At 40.8% G+C, this 20018-nt stretch overlaps 1 protein-coding gene across 1 annotated transcript in view; it reads right to left on the bottom strand.

The window, feature by feature from the left end:
- Nucleotides 1–20018, bottom strand: part of lama5 (laminin, alpha 5) — a 114557-nt gene that overhangs the window by 17573 nt on the left and 76966 nt on the right. Inside the window, exons 24-48 of the mRNA XM_084720334.1 lie at nt 18970–19112; nt 18671–18774; nt 18350–18503; nt 18052–18215; nt 16754–16862; nt 16379–16476; nt 16076–16292; nt 14714–14840; nt 14450–14589; nt 13601–13716; nt 13148–13359; nt 12192–12393; nt 9501–9645; nt 8908–9048; nt 8129–8290; nt 5224–5331; nt 4989–5072; nt 2936–3166; nt 2574–2687; nt 2356–2486; nt 2151–2231; nt 1783–1997; nt 1357–1457; nt 970–1153; nt 88–228 (exon numbers count right to left, since the gene is read on the bottom strand). Coding sequence (XP_084576460.1) covers nt 88–228; nt 970–1153; nt 1357–1457; nt 1783–1997; nt 2151–2231; nt 2356–2486; nt 2574–2687; nt 2936–3166; nt 4989–5072; nt 5224–5331; nt 8129–8290; nt 8908–9048; nt 9501–9645; nt 12192–12393; nt 13148–13359; nt 13601–13716; nt 14450–14589; nt 14714–14840; nt 16076–16292; nt 16379–16476; nt 16754–16862; nt 18052–18215; nt 18350–18503; nt 18671–18774; nt 18970–19112 — 3624 coding nt within the window. The remainder of the gene's footprint in view (nt 1–87; nt 229–969; nt 1154–1356; nt 1458–1782; nt 1998–2150; nt 2232–2355; nt 2487–2573; nt 2688–2935; nt 3167–4988; nt 5073–5223; nt 5332–8128; nt 8291–8907; nt 9049–9500; nt 9646–12191; nt 12394–13147; nt 13360–13600; nt 13717–14449; nt 14590–14713; nt 14841–16075; nt 16293–16378; nt 16477–16753; nt 16863–18051; nt 18216–18349; nt 18504–18670; nt 18775–18969; nt 19113–20018) is intronic.

The following is a 20018-nucleotide window of genomic DNA, read 5'->3' as shown; positions in this document are numbered from 1 at the left end:
GGACTTTTACTAGATACTTTTCCTCCTCCAAACACGTTGAATTTCCACTCAGTTGCACATGTGTGAATGTGTGTGTGCTTCACTTACGTTCACAGTGCATGCCGTGTTGGTTGTCTACAGGTACGCTGTATTTGTGTAAGCAGGTGTCACACTGTCTTCCTGTCATCCCGTCAGGACAGCGGCACTCTCCTGTGCGGGGGTCACATGGCCTTCCTCTACAGTCGCACTCTGAGGGGGACGGACGTGTTGAACAGAACACATAGGTTGATTTTGTTAGAACCATTCCATTTATGTTATGTTTACGTTTCCTATGTCTGAGCTGTAAGGTTAGGAATTTAAATTTAATAAATGATTATTTTTCCCTCCACTTTATTAGTTTTCACAATTGGAAAAGAAACATTACGCACAAAAGTGAAGGAAAAAAAAAATCACCTTTGTAATCCTAGATTTTTTTTTCCTTCGTTTTAAGTCTAACTTTAAGTTTCCTTATTCAACAAATGGCTCCACCAGATGTCAAAATATAATATAAATAACCATGAATACATTTTTAATTAGTTAAATTCTTCACTGCAATTGATCGATTTAACTTCGAATGTGTGTTGCTGCAGCATTTTGTTTTGTGTGTCACTGTTTTCATTGGTTCGTTTGTGATCAGATCACCTGATTGGCTACTAAAATGCAGATGAAAGGTTTGGGTATTAATTCAAATTGTGCTCTGTACTCAACTATGGGTTTAAAAGTAACTAAGTAGATTACATCTTGTAATGCATACTTAAGTACATGTAAAAGTACAGACTTGAAAATCATGTATTGTCCCTGTTCAATCAAAAACAGAAACTACAACAACAAAGGAACAGTTTGCTAAGTGTTTTTAACACTAAATGAATAGATAATCTTTTAAAATAACAGTAGAAATGAGTGCAGTGTCAGTCAGTGCTTTGCTGTATATCATATGAAGCTTTCACTCACTCCTGCATCCGTTGGGACCGTAGTCCCAGTATCCAGGAGCACACTGTCTGCAGTTTGGTCCGTTGACTCCAGGCTGACAAGTGCACTGACCGCTCTGAGGGTCGCACGGCTGGGTGAGGGCGGCAGAGGCGTCACAGTCGCACTGACGGCAGCCAGAACACGAGTCAAAGCCGAAGGCGCCGTCCTGAGAAAGCAACGCAGCATATTCAGGTAGAAGCATGAGGAGAAACGTTAGTTTGTCCCAGCGAAGAAGACGGACTGTGTTTATCTGAACACCAAGTTTCTGATCTGAACTGTTGTCCTGCCGTTTGTGATTGAACGGTTGTGGATTATAGTTTCAGTTTCATAATCCACAATAAAGAAAAAATACTTTAAAGAAAGTCTTACCAGACAGCGTTCACAGCGAGATCCGGTGACTCCTGCTTTACAGCGACACTGTCCAGTGTGAGGGTCACATGACTCGGTGCCACATGGAGAACAGTCACATTCTGTGTTAAAGAAAACAGAAAAAGAAAAAAAGATTTTTATTTTGCTGATACATCTTTTAAAAACTGAATCCATCATATTGTTTTCTGTTCAATAACTAAACTAATTAAGTGATTTGATTAAGAATCAGTGGGCAGATTGAAAATGAAGAAACGTCTTTGTCTCACATGAATGAGTGTCCTAATTCCTGATGTCATCACTGTCCTTTCTTTTTTTTAACTTAATCAAAACTTTTACTGCAAAACTGAACGTCCTAATTAGATCAAATGAGCACATGAATGACAAATTAATGAACTCTGGTTGAACCGAGGTTGAAGCTGAACTCACTGGTGCAGTTTTTGGCGGTGATGGCGTCTCCGTAGTAACCAGGAGCGCAGATCTCGCAGTGAGGCCCCGCCGTGTCGTGCATGCAGCTGAGACACTCGCCGGTCAGCGGGTGACAGTCAGTGAACAGCATGTTGGGGTCCGTGTTGCCGTGGCAATCACACAGCTGGCACCTGCTGCCCAGCACCATGGGGTTGCCATAGTAACCGGGGGCGCATCTGTGTTGAGAGCCCCATATTTAATGACTCAGCAGCAAATAGTGTTCATGTAGGATTTTGCTTGGGTTATTTGCTTTGTTTTATAGAGAAAATGTGTGCATGCGATTGTGCATCCTAAAATAACAGAGTGTTGTTCACAAAACTGTTGTTTACCTTTCACAGTTTGGTCCAGCATATCCCGGCATACACAGACACTGCATCCTGTCGCTTTTCTGCACACAACCCTCTGCAAAACTAGGAGAAGAGATACAAGGAGCTATTATAAGATACTGTATGGTTCAACCAGAAAAGACAGATCTAGAGAAAAGAAAAAAAAAGAGGAAGACTGGAAAAAGTAGAGAGAGTAAAATGTACTGACTTGTTGGAGAGGACCCTCAGCGGGCAGGGACAGCTGGAGCACGACACCGCCTGTCCGTCAAGAGTGTTGTTGCCGAGGAAACCACCCTGGCATTTCTCGCAGTGGTCACCAGCTGTGTTGTGCTGGCAGCCCTGATGGTCAGAGAGGAAAAAAACAATCAATAAAGCATGAAAGGGCAGAAAGTTTTCTGTGCATCATTGAAAATTACAAATTCTCACCACACAGATTCCAGATCCATCCAGACACTGGTCAGAGTGTCCGTTACAGTTACACGGGACACATTTTCCCAGAAACAGGCCAATAGTGTCTCTGTAGTAACCCGGAGCGCATTTCTATGGAGAGAACAGAAACATCAAAACATGCATGAAAAGATTATTTTCATTCGTGACTTACATTATTGATTAATCATTAATCTGTTTATTACTTTCAGGATTATCGGATTGGTCTTTTTGTCAATAAAATGCCAGAAAATCTATATTTTTTTTCCTGTATGTGAAGTATTTGCACATTATTTAAGGCTAATCACTGACTAATAAATATTGATGACAGTCAGCTGATCAAGCTCGTGGTGGTCCCTCACCTGACACGAGTCTCCCAGGTAGTTGGCGGGACACATGCAGATCTCCACGTTGTTGGCGTGGCGACCGGTGGGCAGGTTCTCAGCGCCCTCCAGCACAGCGCCACGGAGTGACACGGAGTGAGCCGACTGGGAGTGCAGGGCCCGGATCTGCAGAGACTCCAGACCCACCAGAACCATCATCAGCTCCTCCCGAGACACAGAGTTGCCGGTCTGAGCGTGACGGAAGCTTCCCTGAGAGGAGGAAGGAGAGAGGAGGAAGAGGAGGAGGAGGAGGAGGAGGAGGAGGAGGAGGAGGAGGAGGAGGAGGAGGAGGAGGAGGAGGAGGAGGGAGATGAGAGAGGGCTTTCACAATGAGTCCTGAAAGAGGTATGTGGAAACACTTACACATAAAAACAAAAGAAGTAAGGCAAGTTCACACTGCTGTCCAGCAAATGACAAATACAATACAATAAATATTCAGTAGTTACTTAAAAGACATAGACTGACAATTAAAAAACGGATAATTTAAGGAATATCTCCTGCTTTTTTCAAAACTGTATGCTAAATTTTTAACCGATTAATGGAAACAACAACGTTTAAAATTGGTCCAGTATTGAAGGAGAGTGCTGCAGCTGAGACCATGAAACAGGCTCCAGTATAATCCTTAAGGGAAACTGCAAACTGCTAAAGTACGTCAACAATATGGAAAGAAATAGATCTTTTTGTTAAAGCGTAAAATCCTTTTTGCTTTCTCTTGCCAAATCCGCCTCCATTCACAGACGCAGTGACTTTAACACTATAAAACAAACTTAATTCAAACTCAAAACAAAATAAACCTCACCAGAAACGCCTTGGCTCGTCTTTCCATCACTCAAAACAATAACTGACTCTGGTTTGGTTTAAATAAAACCCTTACTGAAAATATTAGGAGAGAAGAAGAAGACGGCGTGTCCAGCCAGAATATTTTCACATCTAATTTACTGAGTACAGGGATTACTTCAACCAAACCAAAGCTGGTGATTGTTGGAAGAGTGGAAAGATAAAAAAAAAGTCAGTTTGGTGAATATTATTTTGTTTCTGTGGAGTTTTAACTTTTGTTTGTTTGTTTTACGATGATAAAATTACTGTTTTTTGTAAATGGAGTCTGGTGATTCTTGGGGTTTCTGCTTAAACAAAATGTGTCTTACATTTTTTAAAAAAAGGTTTACGTCTGGCGCGATCCTTTCCATAATGTTGTCAGACACTTAGGATAACAATCTGCGCCTTTCAGTGGCAAAAACAAGAACTTTCAGTGGATGAACGCTGACGGCTACATCAGTCTCAGACAAATTTTAAAGTCACTTAGCCCCTTGAAAGACAAGTTAAGAAATAAATTACAGGGGGAGAGAGAGGATCAAAAAAGGAGGGTTGTATTTTATTCTTTTATAGAAGGTAGGGAGGTCAAATCTTTTACAGGGAAAATGTTTTATATTTTATGTAGATATAACAGTTTCTACCACATGTATGTCCTGTATGATGAATTATTTGTGACTGAATATTCTTCACTAATGTCTGATCAAGGTAACGCTTTGTTTTGCCCTCCAGGGATGAGACATAAAAATTTGATCCTAAAGAAATATTTTATCCACAAAGCCCGCTACTAGGTGTCAAACCTGTGTGAGGCCAGAAAGAGGAACACAGTATTTGTGAATAGTACTTAAATGACAAGAAACACTTTCAAACAAATCTACAACCGTCAAAACATGACGATAATAATATTACATTTCAGGAGCTCTAGATGGCGATGGGAGATTCAGGTTTTAAACAAGATTTTATAACCTTAGGTCACAAAACTGCTAAATCTTTCCATCTAATAACTTTGGAGCTCTTGTTCCTGTCTCAGATTTTGAATCACGCTTCCCTCGGGTGATCATATATTGAAAATCATGACAAGACGACCTCAGAATAAAGAGCAAATCTGACATGTTGCTGCCAGTCTGCCTGGGTTGGTGCTGTTAAATTCAACGTCTCACATAAATCTCCTGACTTGCGTTATCTTAAACAACAAACCCGTGACCTGAGAGGGTGAATTTACCTCGACCATGTGAACGATTCCCAGATGAGGCTCTTCGGGCGAGGAGTACTCTCTCTCCATGAACACCAGGGTCATCTGGTTACCCTGCAGGAGGACAGGAACAGAGGAAAGACGGTGAAAAGTGTGTGTGTGATGGGTTCTGGCAGGCAGGTTTTGTGTGCACAAGCATGTTCATGTGTCTGTTCATCATTGCATCTGTATGCAAAACTAAATTACACTCATATCTGTTTTGCACCTTGAGAATGATGTCAGGCCTGGAGGCTTCTGCAGGCAGAGACAACACGTCTCCTCTCATAGTCTGAGTGTGGAGACGATACCTCAGATAACCTCCATAGGATGAGACCTGGGGAAACAGGGACAGATGGCAGTTTTTAGGGGATGTTGAGATGAAAAAACAAACATCAAAACAACAGAAAGCGATGGACAGCAGCAAGGCAGAAACCAAAGATTGAAGTAAAGCAATAAAGGAGCAATACGTAACAAACGCACGTCCAAAAATGAGTGCGGCAACAATAGCTCACTGATCTAGACTCTAGAGTTGGAGTTCAGTGACTTCCTGTCTTATCACGTGCCAAACTCCATTAACAAATTGCTCAGTTTAACCGTTATAAACACATCCTCCTTCTAAAAGATTATTAAAGATTTCTTACATCTCATAAACTGACACTAACCCATTTAGTGAGCATTCGGCATTAATTTTACGTCTAATTAACGTGAAATAGCCATACAATAGCACAAGTTATAAGATGGAACAGAGATTTTATAGGAGAACACTGTGGCTGTAGCGCTGTCAGTGAACCGAGTGTTTTGTTTAGCAAGTTTCCTTAAATTTGAATGGCATATCATGGTCATTTTATGATGTATTAAAATAAATACAGGACTCAGCAAGTGATAAAAGAGTTAAACTCTCGATAATCAATTAATCGTTAAAGTAATTTTTCATCCAAAAAGGGAGAAAACGCTCTTTTCAGCCTCTCAAATCTGGAGATTTTTCACTTTTCTTTGATATTATCATATTTAACTGAATATCTTTGGATTCTGGACTGACAAAAAAAGACATGTACAAACTTTGAAAAACTTGGATGGGCATTTTACAATATTTTCTGATTATTTTGTAGAATAAACATGACACTTAACTTTTTTAAATTTTGGCTGTATTTGATAACCGCTACTGAACCCTAGAATACATTACCCAGTTCTCCTTTAGGGAGTGATAGAGACAGACACAGAGCTTTAATCTTGTCCTTTTGCATCTTAAACCAGACAACAATGGATTACATTCAGACCGTACAGTCTAACAGAAACGTGATCCAAGGCCTGTGGAAGATAAAATGCCTTCATTTCTGTGGCGCACGTGCAGGTTTTGGCACAGCTGACGTCTGAAGTTGCTACATGGAGCGTAAACAGGACTTAGTCCTGGATTTAAATCAGACCATCAGTCTGCAGACGGATGCTGGTTGAATCACACATGAAAGTTGTCTAGATGAAGCATTGATCTGTATCGTCTGAGCCTCTGGATCATCATGAGGGACACGTCTGCCTGTCTGCGTCTCTGTCTGTCTGTCTGCGTCTCTGTCTGCCTGTCTGCGTCTCTGTCTGTCTGTCTGCGTAAATTAGGTGTGTTCATGTTGTGCAATTATCTTTGTCAGAGTTTGTGTCCTGTATGTATCATTTATACCTTTGAGTCACAGAGCAGTTTTTTTTTCCCATGACATGTATTTTTTTTTTTTTTTTAATATTCCGGAGGCAAGTTTATCAATAAAGCACCTTTCAACAACAAGGTAATTCAACCTGCTTTAAATAATTTATAAAAGACTTAAAGAAAAGATGTAAAATAAACAGGGCATCATAAAAAGACAATATAAGAGGCATACAATTAGGAATTTTAAAATAGTAAAACAAAATAACCAATAAATATGAGGTAAGATAGAAAAATGCTAATTAAAAATAAAGAGCGGGATAAGATATGACTAAAGAGTCTCAATTTTCATTTAATACAAGGCAGCGGCAAACAGAGGAGTAGAAATCCTGATTTTTATGAGAAATGGTATATTTATTTGGAACATTTGTCTATTTTAATGTTAGACTTTATTCCACTATTTTTATATATGCAGTTTCGTACATAATAACCTTAATAATTAGATGTTGTTGTACAAAGTGAGTATGGATATTTATATATGGTCACAAGCCACATAATTAGGCAAAGCTCTAACACAGCTGCTTGTATTTAGATAAAATTTAACATTTGAGAAGTTTGGATTGCTTTGGTTAAAGGAATAGGTCAACATTTTTGGAAAAACATTCTTATTTGCTTTATTGCTGAGAGCTAAATGAGAAAATCTTCTTTTTCCACTTGTATTTGATGAACAAAAACAGTTCACGAGTGAAAAGATAATTTCTTTAAACAAACAAAAGACACCTGCACTTCTCCAGTTGTTTTAGACAGAGACACTGAAGGCTAAGAAACGCCGAGTTTGCCTGATCATGCTGGACTTGTTATTACTATCACTGACGTTATTGATGTGTAACAGAAATGCCTCATCTGTTTTTTAGCGCCAGTGTTTTTAAAAAACTGTCAATCGTTGACCTCTGAAGCGCAAAAATCCTCCAACGAAGCAAAAAAAACAAAACAAACTCAAACCTATGACACGGTGCTCGTTGTTTAAGACACAGAAACACCGACTTCACTGGTAAAAGGTTGTTTAGCAATAACACAGATGATGTGTGAAAGTTTGGTTTAGGCAAGAAGACTGAAGTTTGGTTGTGATGAGTGACATTTTGTTGAATCAGAAAAGCTCTGATATATTTTCACTTGCCTTCTTTCTACTTCACATTTAGTCTCATTTTGTGTCTTTGCATGTTTCACTGATAGCTGATATTTGTACTCAACTAGTCCACAAATTGTGAATCTTATTTTAATGTTTTCACCAGTTTTCATTCCATTTTGTGTTTACAATCACCTGAAAAAACTATATATTCAGCTTTTGTGGTGTTGGGCCACCTACAGATTGGCCAAATACTTTGATTTTTCTAATATTAAATATCTATTTTCAGACTTTTATTCTGAATTAAGTAATTTGAACTGAATCTATCTACTCTTTCCCACCACCTTCACAGGTTGTCTTCTTGTCCTCTCCTACCTTGTCTCCCAGGTATGTCCTTGGTGCGTGCCAGTGGAGGTCCTGGTACACGTCGGGCACATCGCTGAGGTCGGCCTCTACAAGGTCCTGACCTGGATAGACCACGACTGGCACTTCCTGTCTGTCTGCTCCGAGCAGCACCCAGCCCTCCATGTCCATGATCTGCAGGAGAGGAGAACGGGTTAACGATGAAACGGGAACGAACAGACATGAGAGAGGCGAGATGAGAGACAGAGACTCAAACTCATACCGACCATTAATTTAAAATTGCTGACTTTGTTTTCATTTTAAAACAACTAAACTGGGCTAGAGCTGAAACTTTCAGGAAATGAATCAATTAATTGATCAACAGAAAATAGCCAGCTTTTCCGTTTTGGTATTTTGGACTGTTGGCCAGACAAAAAAGATATTTAATGACTTCACCTTGGACTCTGAGAAACGGACTTTTCTGCCATTTTTTTTTAGACAAAACACCTCATCAGTTTAATTGAAAAATTATCCGCATACCAAGCGTTAGCTGGAGCCCTTCTAACAACAAAGATTAGCATCAAATCAAACTTTGTATGAGACACAATTAATCTCTAACTTGTAAAGACGTCTCTTCAGGATTTGAAATCAAGCCTTTTTTATCGAAGATGGCTACAAAAATGTTCATCATCTAACACCAGAATTCTCAGATTTGGATTTTATCGCACAAAGCTGCGAACAGACACAGAAAAAGGTGAAAACACGATGGTCTGTGGTGACACAGTGAAGTGAAAATGAGCAAACGTGAGCACCTCGGTGCGTCTCTTGTCAGAGCTGCGACAGCGGTCAGTGGCTCCGAAGCAGAAGCAGCTGGTGCAGCCCTTCGGGTTGGTTGGGTCCAAGTGGAACGTACCAACTCTGCACTGATCGCACCGGGAGCCCTGGACATTCTCCTGCGGGGGGGGGGGGGGGCACAGAACAGGTTAGAGCATGCAGTGAGTGCAGGGGAACGTGTGTGTGTGTGTGTGTGTGTGTGTTAGAGATGCACAAAGGCCTCATTCACATTAATGTCACATTAAATCAGATAATTGTATTTTCTAACCTAATGATCAATGGTAGTGCAATTGTTATACCTATTTAACATCAAAATTATTTAATATTTGCATAAAATACTTTCTTCCCCCACCGGATATTCAAGTGAATATCCTTCAGCTGATTAACTTATTTCATTAGAGGGGACCTTTTTTATATGCCAAGCTAATCAGTGAGCTGATTTAATCCAAATAATAATGTGCAACTCCTTTCCATTTAATTATTTGTGCTCTTCTAAATAACATATTGAGATTCAGGTGCATCCCTAACGTGTGTGTGTGTGTGTGTGTGTGTGTGTGTGTGTGCTGCCCACCTTGCAGAGACACTGTCCTGTGAAGGAGTCACAAACTTCCTCTTCAGTTCCCGCCTCATTGCAGTCACACAGCCTGCAGTTGGGGTAACCATAGAAACCAGGAGCGCAGCGGTCGCACCGACGGCCGACGATGTTGTTCTTGCATCTGGAAAAAAAAAGATTCTTTGTTAATTCTTGATAATGAATGCGTCTGTGTGTAAAGAAACTTTGACCTTGAGGTGCTGAAAAATATTTCAGTCTTGCAGGAGATTAAACGTTTACTGCTCACAATCATCCAACACAAATGACTCCATCTAATCATCGTTGTTAAACAGATACACAGGCAGCTGACTGCGGGCTACACGCCACACGCTTTGTGTGTATGTGTGTGTGTTAATGCCAGGTGCTCAGATCTGCAGTGATGACAGCCTTTAGGCAGAGAAATACTTTCACCTTTACATCCTTGTCTTGCCCGGACAAAGCTGACACATTCCTCCATGTGTGAGTGCATGTGTTTGTTTGTATGGTGGATATGATAGTGATTTCTTAAAAGCCTCGATGCTTTCAGTGAGGGAAAAAAAAATCGAAGAGGAAGGGGGGAGGACTGATAGAAAGTGGAAAAATAAAAAAAAAGTTGGCAGATGCTTCAGAAAACAAAAAAAAACAGTAGAGCAAAAGACAGTTTCAGTTATCTCCTTAGACTAAGTGAGAAAAGAATTTTCAATATATTGCAAAGAATGGAGAAGAAAAGTGAAATATTTTGTACAGGTATCAGTTACCACTTCAGTCTATGCTATTGAAAGTTTTTAACAGAAATTTAATGAGTATACAAACTTCTGCAACTTCTTGAAGTCATTAAGAAACTTTTAAATGACTTAAAAAACAGTAGTGTTGTCATGTATTTGTGATATGTTCTGCAACCCGCCACCAGGGGGGACAATTGAGATGTCATATTGTCCATCTCTATGTACAGTGTGTCAGTGAGGGGATTAGCTTAGATTAGCTTAGCACTGCTGTTCCCAAAGGAGGAAAAAATGTTTATCAGCACCTGTAGAGGTCACTAATTAACGTGATGTATCTTTGTTCAATCTGTACGAAAACTGCAAGCAAACAAAATGGAAAGTTATGTGCTGGGACTGTTTCAAGCCATTACAAAGAGACTTCCTGGAGTCTGGTTGTCATTGTGAGGTTGCCAGGTAACCAGCGGAGACTTTATTGAAACGCTGGTAGGTGGACTACTTAGCCAGGTTTGCCGTTTTCCAGTTTCAGTCTTTATGCTAAGCTAAGCTAATCGTCTGCTGGCTCCAGCTCCATGTCTACAGACACGCATGCATAAGAGAGGTACTGATCTGAATGCATGAGCTATTCCTTTAAACCTTGGAACTCTGCAACAGAAATGGACCACCAGTGCCTACGCTGGAGTTTTTTTGCTTTTTGTGATGCCATTTCATTAAAATGTTTCATATCCTTAAAATCTGTACATCTAAGCTAAAAGTGTATGAAAGTCAAATAAATCATAATGAGGGACAAAATTATTAAAACTGGCATATTATTCAGTAAATCTGAATAAATAAACAAAAAAACAAATCCAAATCAATTCTGATAGTAGAAACATGAACAAAATATTTCTCCGCAACAACTAACTAAGCTCAAAAGTACTGACTCAGTCCTTTTTCTCTAAATCTCTCCTTGACCTGAACCATCAACCTGCTTCTCAGCTCTCGGCTCATGCATTGTTGAGCATTTTGCACCGCATGTAACATTATGATGTCATCAACTTGCAACACAAATTACAACGTAACAACGAGGAGAAAAAAAAGCCCTGGTTCTTAGCTGCAACAAGAATGAATCCTCTACCTATTATGGTTATTATTTTAGATCATTTTAAGCAGAATTATGCCAGATTAAGCTTTCAAAGCATCCTAATTCCTCTCATTATTAACTTGGCGAAGTTTCCAGGACTTGTTTTTCCAGTTTAATCACTGGAGGCAATGACCAAAAACAGTCCAATGAACGTTGTTCAGTTCAGTTAAGTGTAGAAGAGTCCATGATGAAGTGAAGGACAGACCTACTGATCCTTCTCAGAACCACGAGGGATAATGTTCTGTGAAGCTAGAAGATAAAAGATGCTGACTGTCAGCTTCCAGAGAGCCACATTCACTGGGGAAGCGTGTAATGTGACAAAACTGCATCAAAAAATGATTATGCTGACATAAAGACAGACAGAAGGATGAGGACAGACTGCTGCTGCTGCTGTTGGTGCTGGCAGTCCTCAGGAGAGCCACGGCTGACTGAGAGCAAGTTTTAAAAACCTGCAGCTTCCACACAACACAGACAAGAGTTGGCAAGTACAGCTGGCCGAACACAGCCCCGGCAATCAACCCAGAGCTGGAGCCAAGATCGTGTCAGGAGACAAAACAGGCGAGAAATAGCTGCCTTTTTAGACATTTCCTAACAGGGGCCTGGCATTTGAGAGCTGAACTTGCTGAAACAGAAATTTTGTTTTCCATCACATGGCGGTGGCAGCAAATGATTTACAGCTTCTGAGGAAAACAAGACCCATTAAACTGAAAGAAATTTGTTTTGACTTTCATTTTTTGAGAGGGGGGCGATGAGATCCGGCTTTGATGCCGAGCCAAAAACAATGCTCCTCAGGCACATCAGTAATAATCATTCTTTTTATTTTTTTTCCTCAGTCTCATCTTGTCGTACCTGCACTGTCCGCTGAGCGTATCGCAGCTCACGTCGGGGGAGACGACGCCAGGCCGGGAGCAGTTGCAGACCTCGCAGCCCACCACTGGGTGGCAGCCAAACGTCTGGGGCTCACACTCGGTGCATTCAGGTCGCAGAGTCCTCGGAGGGCAGATACAGTCACCCGTCACCGGTTCACATAACCTCGTACCACAGTTACAGGCTGGAGGGAGGACGGGGAAACGACACAGTTTGTTACAGAGAAGATAAAATCCATAAAAAGAGAGAGACATTGTCCTGTTCAGAGACACTCAAAAGCAAATCCACTTCAACTGTCCTTGAAAAGAAAAGAAAAGCTACTGTAGTCTCAAGAAATTAGAGATGCATTCACATACTCCTCGAATGGTCCTAGAGTTCTGAAATCATTCTTCTGACTTTACTGTATTCAGGAGCTTTTAAAGGACAAATCTGTAATATATTTAGCGTAATAAATCATGCACTGACTATGATATATCATTAGAAACTTTTGAAACTTTTATTCTGGCCTGTATTTTGTGATATTGTTTGCCTGTTTCATGTTAATTGGAGTACAAATTGGGTTTGTTGTGGGGTTGTTTTACTTGTTGTACCGTATATACACATATGAGAATGCAGTGGTTTTCAGAAGTTCACAGTTTGTTTGTTGATTTCTTGTTGGAAAGATAAAAATCACTCCTGGACGCCTATAAGAGCAGATTTGCACTAATTTGTTGCAGAAAAGCACCTTTAGCCAGTCAGCCTGGTCTGTCAGAGGTTCAAGAGATTCCAATTCCAAACCACATCAGAAAACTAAATACTGAACAGATATTCCAGTAACTAAAGCCTCTTGAGGCAAATATGAATTGTGATAGTCGGCTGTATAGATAATTGACTTGTCTTTACACGTACAACAGCGTGACTACTTCTAATCATTTGACATTGACTCAGCCGACACTCACGTCTGCAGTTGGGGAACCCCCAGTAGCCCGTGGCGCACATGGAGCAGTCTCGGCCGATCACGTTCGGCCTGCAGCGGCACTGACCGCCGAACGCCTCGCAGGTGTCGCTCTCTGCTCCGACCTCGTGGCAGGCGCAGGGCATCGCCCCGTTGTTGAAGAAGGCGGACAGGGACACCGCCGAGCCGAGGCAGAACGGGGAGGCGGCGGAAGGACTGGAGGGAGAGAGAGGAAGAGTCAGTCACTCACATACTGCTGAAGCACACAGATGTGGACAGATGCAAGATTTACTCAACAACATTTTTCTATTTAAATCTTAAGTCACTGAAGATGGAAAGATTCATTTTTTCACAGTCACCACCACAAGTAATTTAACACATTTTTGTTGTTTTTTTTTCATTGCTTAATAAAATGCAGTATAAAAACTTTCTGGCATATCAGTATTGAGACACTGACTTGATGTAGAAGCTGTTTTGGCCGCAGTTGCTGATGAAGTCGTAGGATTTATCCAGAGGTTCCTCATTCAGGTAGCTGGAGCTGTAGCTCCCCTCAGGCACAACCAGCACATAATCCTGTGGAGACACAACACATGAGACGCAGCCAAGGAGGACAGTGGAGTGGGGGGTGGTTAAGTAGGGAGAGAGGAAGAGGGCTCTTCATTGGTTGCATTTCAGATTTTGGGAGAAAAAGACACAACAGAATAAAAGATTCCAACTAGAAAACATCTGCTTACATTTCACATTATGACCACAAACTTGTGTAACTGAGACCCTTCAATTCAGTTAAAAAAAACACAAGCATGAACATATCTGCAGTTCTTTTCTAGCAAGGCTGAAATAATTTAACATAAAACAATATATATTTTTAAAAATCATGTTTTGATTGAAAATTTTCATGCCAATACTTCAGCGTTTTTTATGTTGAAAGTAAAGCAAACAAAGAAGGTGGAAAATATCATTTATAGAGTCTCTGCAGCCTCAAATATAATCATATATTACAACAGAATGTATTTATTTTTATATTTATTTAATAATTTGAATCTGCAAAGTAACTAGTTATAAATATTGTGTGAGTAAAAGTACAATATTGGCTTAAAAAATGCAGTGGAACTGAGCTAGAAAGAAGCTTATAATGGAAATACTCACTTGAGTACCCAACTTTAGTAAATGTACTTTCTTACTTACTTTCAACTATTGGAGCTGAAACATGTTATTGTTAATTAGTGAGAGGGTGGTATAAATACTGGAGAGAGATGAAGAGTAAGGGTGGAAAAGGTGGAAGAATTTAGGGGACAGTAAAACCTACCAGCCACAGCGTCTTGCCAGCAGGTATCTGAACCGTGAGGAAGACCTCGTGGTCCGTCACGTCCAGAATGATCTGATTCTCAGACACGAGAACGTTACGGCAGCCGTAAGCGTGGGGACAGAAGGAGGCGTTGGCATGGCCTGATGAAAATTACACAAAAAAAAAAAAAAAATTAAAACTGGGTTTATCTATTTTTATTTATCGGTGATCTTTGTTTAAATGTATTTATTCATTGATATGACGACACTTAGTATGTGCTCTCACCGTGCCAGATTCGTCCTCCGTTAATGTACACCTGCACGGGATAGGTGGGGTGGAGAGGCTGGTGATAGTGGAGGATGAAGACATAACGTCCCAGGGTGTGAACACGGGTCGAGTACACCGCCGCATTCTGGGGATAAAGGAGCAAGAGACGGACAAAAGACAAAGACAAGGGTTGTGATTTCATTTTCAGCATTTTCTGTCATGCGTCATCCGATAAAGTCAGAGGTTTTGGGGCATAAGAGCAGATCTGTTCCTTATTCCTGTAAGTGGAACTAAAGAGTGGACTTGTCTTATTCCTCTTGTGGTGTCCATACATGATAAAAACACCTCAGGAAATGGTTGAATATGTCCGTCAGTCCACGCTGTAGTTGTCCTACATCTGCTGCCTATCAGAGACATCTGTTTCTTTATACCCAGCATGTTCGGGTCATTTCCTACAGTTGGTTCAGATTTCATCTGTTCTCCTAAAGGATACCTGTTCATGTCTTAGAAAAAGTTCTCCTGATAATTAGAAACATTTTTGTGCATATTTGAGTGTGCTGATGCTTTTTTTCATTAGGTTCGATAAGTCTAGAGCCCCAGAACCTCAGCCAAGCATGATATTTTTTTTTTTTTAATCTACACTCCTGATATAAAGCATGATAATAATTTTAGAGGAGGATGGACACTTTCAGGTTTCTTAGTGCAGCTGGTCCAGGTGAAAATTTAAGAGGATGCTCATCACAGTTTTCCAGAGTGACGTCCGCAAGGGCTGGGTGTCAGTATTCAATATCTTTAAGGTATCAATCGAAATAACCCAGTACCAAGTAGTGTTGCAACTTGTCCAGTCAAACCATACCTGCATTTGATCCTTTTTGTACCCAGATTTAGAAAAAAAAATGTCTGATAAAACTAAATGCATGAAATGTGGAAGGTAAAAGGTATTGAATAAAGTAGTCTATTGTTATCTGTACTTTAAAGGTGCTGGTATCATAATTTTTTTACTGTAGTAATACACTGCCAAAAATTCGACCTGTTCCTTTAAATTAATATACTTATATTCTGTTGGATAGTTTAATCTATGACATAAGCATCATAATGCATGAAATGATCATTTATTTTTCCTGTAATAGCGTAATCTGTAGAATAACTAGTAACCCTAAAAAATTCTTACCCATTTTTTATTTCCAACATAATACAGTATATATTGTAATAGTATATACTGTATAAATATAGTGACATCACACAGACTAAATGGACCAAACAACAGCTGTAAAATCTCAACACAACTACCGTGAACATGCTCTTACAAGAGATTCAAAAGTTAAATAAATTTTTGGTCCAGCCCCGTTAGGTCTCCTCCTCCATCAGCGTCCTGCTTACCTGCTGCGAGTCCAGTCTGACGTGGTCGCTGTTATCTGCCCCGTGCGGCGCTCTGTCTCCTCCCGTCCAGGTCGGTGTGTCGCTCTGGTGGTGGAAGGGCGGAGGGGGAGCCGCTGCAGGGGAGGCCAGCATGGGCTCCTGCATGGAGGAGCTCTGGCCCTCCTTCAGGACCAGCGAGTCTGACGGCGTCTGGAAGCGCGAGGGGACGCAGGAGGAGCTACAGACGGAGAAGGAGGCAAGGTGATTTAGAAGCAAGCAAATATTTTTAAAAGGTCTTTTTTAAGGTTTGTTCAGTTACTTCACCTGTCGGGTGAGAACTGTCCATGAGTGCTGATGCAGTGGACTTTAGGTTCAACATGCTCCATGGTAAACTGGTCTTTGGGCACCAGGTACACTTTGTGCTGAAGAGAAACACACAGTTCGGCTTTTTAACACGAATATGAACAAATCAATCAATGTTTGTTCAGGTGGTTGATAAATCATTTAAGTTATTTATCAAAAATGTCCCAATAAGACATTCAAAATATGAAAAATATGCAATTTTAAGAGACTTTCCTGAAATTTTACATTTTAAAAAGCTAATGAGACACATGAAATCTTCTCAATCAACTAACTAACATGCTCATCATGTGACCACTGCACTCTGGGTCAGTCATGTGACACCGGAGCCGTTCTCACCAGGAAGAAGGTGGCGCGGTCGGAGGTGAGCTGGATCTCTGTGTCAGCGGGGAGAGAGAAGACCGACACTCTGTTCTGGTCGTCGATGGCCACGACTCGACACAGGAAGCTACACAAACACAGGCAGACAGACACACACACACGTTGATTAGGGGCTGTTGACAAACTTCATAAAGCACAGACGGCAACGGTGAACTGTGAACCAGCTGAGTCCACACACGGCAATAAAAATACACAAACCTTTCACTGCAGCCAGACCAAACACAGCCTCCTCTTTTAGACCCTCCGCCGTGCAGAGGACAGCGGGTCTCATCCTCCTGTCAACTCCTCATCATCACATCTATACAACTGATCTCCGATTGTTTGGTATATTTGTTGATTTTCAGCTGTTACTTCACATCATGTCCCTTCATGTCCGACGTGACAATGACAGGGGTGTAGAACAGTGTCAAAAACGGAAAATTTCAATGTCCCAGACAAACAGGAGACACTGCAGTCAAATGTCTGTGTTTAAGAACATAAACAGGCTGTGTAAAGAATGATGAAGGCATGCAGATTTATATTATTTTTACTGAAAAGTAGGCTACTTCTGCTTTTTAATTATATTCAAAATAAACCACGTGTCTTTCCACATTTTTTTTTTCTGGTAAATAGGTGGTCGTTACCAGATCATGGAAACCCAGGTGTAAACTGAAACTGCAAACATCACATTTTAAACAGCTGTATAGTTCTTGATCTTTTAAATGTACAAGAAAAGTTGTTTTTTATTTCCACTCTACTTTGAATTATAAATAGTCAGAGAGTTGTGAGGTACCACAACAAACTTTATACAGTTTTAACATTTTGTAGATTTTTTTATTTTGAATATCATTACCTTAGTTTTATCTCATGAATTACAAATGTCTTTTCTCAGCTGTTAGTTTGTCCCTTGATGTGCTGTTTTTCAATCTAGCATGATATGAGAACCATTTTTATATCATTCTCTAATGTGCAAAATGTTTTTTTTATTAACTCATCTAATTTCATACAATACATCTGTAAATCACACAAAACCTGCAGGTGTAGCATCATTATTAGCAGCGGTAATATTTGTCAGAGGTGTGGAAATGGATATTTTTCCAAAGATCAGAGGCCTGAATTCATTCATTTTAAAAAAATAAGACCACAAACACCTCTTTGTTCTGCCCTCTCCTGATCTGATTATTAACAGATCTCTTGCGTAGATTCAAGGGAAAAGTTACACTAAAAGTGAGAAAGTAAATAAATTAAAGGAATCTCAGGACAGGTTTTCTTTGTACCTGTATTTGCAGTGTAGCAGGGTGACGCGGTGCTGGCGTGTTCGTGCTCCCGGCATGTTTACAGCGACAGACAGAGTTTGTGGTAATTCTTCCTCGCTGGAATATTCAACGACCAGAACGTAGTCACCTGCAGACGGCAGACGGCCTCGCAGCTCGACGCTGATCTGCAGCAGAACAAAAGAAAAAAGAAAAAAAAACAGCATTTAAAACTGTTAACGTTTCAGATTTTCTGGCCAAACGGGAGCTTGGGTGTCTTTGTGGCGACTTTCTCTGAGTCTTTGTGTTTCCCGTCTCTTACATCGTAGCCACTGCAGACGGCCATGTCGGGGTGGCGCGGGGTGACCCGCTCAGTTGGGCAGGGGCGCGGCAGGTGGTTGTCGTTGACGCAGCTGGCATCGTTGCCAGAGACGGAGGGGAAGGAGTCCAGAGACAGATACCTGTACATCAGACAGCTGGACAGACACAGACAGAACAACAGACAGTAAACTTTAAATATGAAAAGTCAAACAAGGATAAAGTTTAAAAACTATTTTCACATGATGGTTAGCTATCAGTTAGTGTATTTTTTCCACAGTAATTGATTACATGATTTAAGTGAAAAATATCGGAGTATATGTACTTCTGGTTGGCGTCAGGTGCAGCGGTGTAGGTGCAGGGTTCAGTAACTTTGATCTGCAGGATGGGAGCTTCGTAGTATGCACTGGGCAGCAGGACCAGGTAATCCTGAAGGCAAAACACAGAAGAATACGGTGAAAACTGTAAACTAAACTCATTTTGTCATTTTGTGCTCACATGTCTATGGGAGTCCTGGCCTTGTGTCACCTGTTAGAGGCTAAAGTGTTTGTATACATGTACAAAAATAGATGTGTTAGAGTGTGTGTGTGTGTGTGTGTGTGTGTGTGTGTGTGTGTGTCTCACCAGCAGGATTCCCTCAGCCTCAATAACCACAGTCCACGTCCCCGGGTTCAGGACAAACGGCTCCACAAAGTTGTTCTGGGGAACGTTGACGAAAGTTGGCTCCGTACTGGGAGCAAAGACGATCTGTTTGGACTGTTCTGAACCTACATACACACGTACACGTACACACACACACGTACACACACACACGCGCACACAGACACACACACCAGAAATGTACAGCGTTAGATATTAAATCTGAAATGAAGTAAGACAGCACAGTCTTAGAAATAAGGGTTCCAAAAGAGTTCTTCCTGAAGGGCTGAGGTTCTACCCAGAACCATTTGCTTCTGAAAAAAAACATTTTTAAAGACAGGATTTGTCAAGGGTTCTTTGTAAGACTAAGGGTTCCATTCCAAACCATACCAGTTTTGGAAGAAAGACTTCTTCAAGGATTGTTGAAATCTTTGAGGAACTCTTTGGTCGAGGGTTTTTTTTTGTAACATAGTATAAAAAGGTTCTCGGCAGAACTTCCTTGATGGGTTCTACATAAAATCCTTGAAACCTCCAGGGTGGGTTCTGGAAAAAACCCTCAGAATATAAAAGGGTTCTCAGCAGAACCACATTTGTGAGCTCTAGATAAGATCCTTGGAACATAAAAGGGTTCTCAGAAAAACTTCCAGGATAGATTCTAGATAAAATCATTGGAATATAAAACACACACACACACACACACACACACACACACACACACACACACACACACACACACACACACACACACACACACACACACACCTCTTCTACTGATGTTCTATTCTAACAGTCAAAAACAGTCACACTGATGCTGCCTCGTGATTGGTGGAAACCTACCTTTGCGGTTGCCCTGATAGGCTGTTATTTTACCGTTGGAGGTGGCGCCCTCAGTGTTTATATATCTGAGGATGAAGCGAGTCAGATAGACGTCTGCCTCGTTCACATAAACCTGAAGCTTCACTGCAGTCTACAGGGACCAAAGGGACGAGTGGAGGAAGGAGAGGAGACAAGGAAGAAGAAGAGGCATGGGGGGG

This window comes from Lutjanus erythropterus, chromosome 6 (genome assembly GCF_056507025.1).
Source record: "Lutjanus erythropterus isolate fLutEry1 chromosome 6, fLutEry1.hap2, whole genome shotgun sequence".
In the NCBI taxonomy this organism is placed as follows: Eukaryota; Metazoa; Chordata; class Actinopteri; order Lutjaniformes; family Lutjanidae; genus Lutjanus; species Lutjanus erythropterus.
The sequence above is the reverse complement of the archived record's forward strand: the minus strand, read 5'-3'. Positions and strand labels throughout refer to the sequence as shown.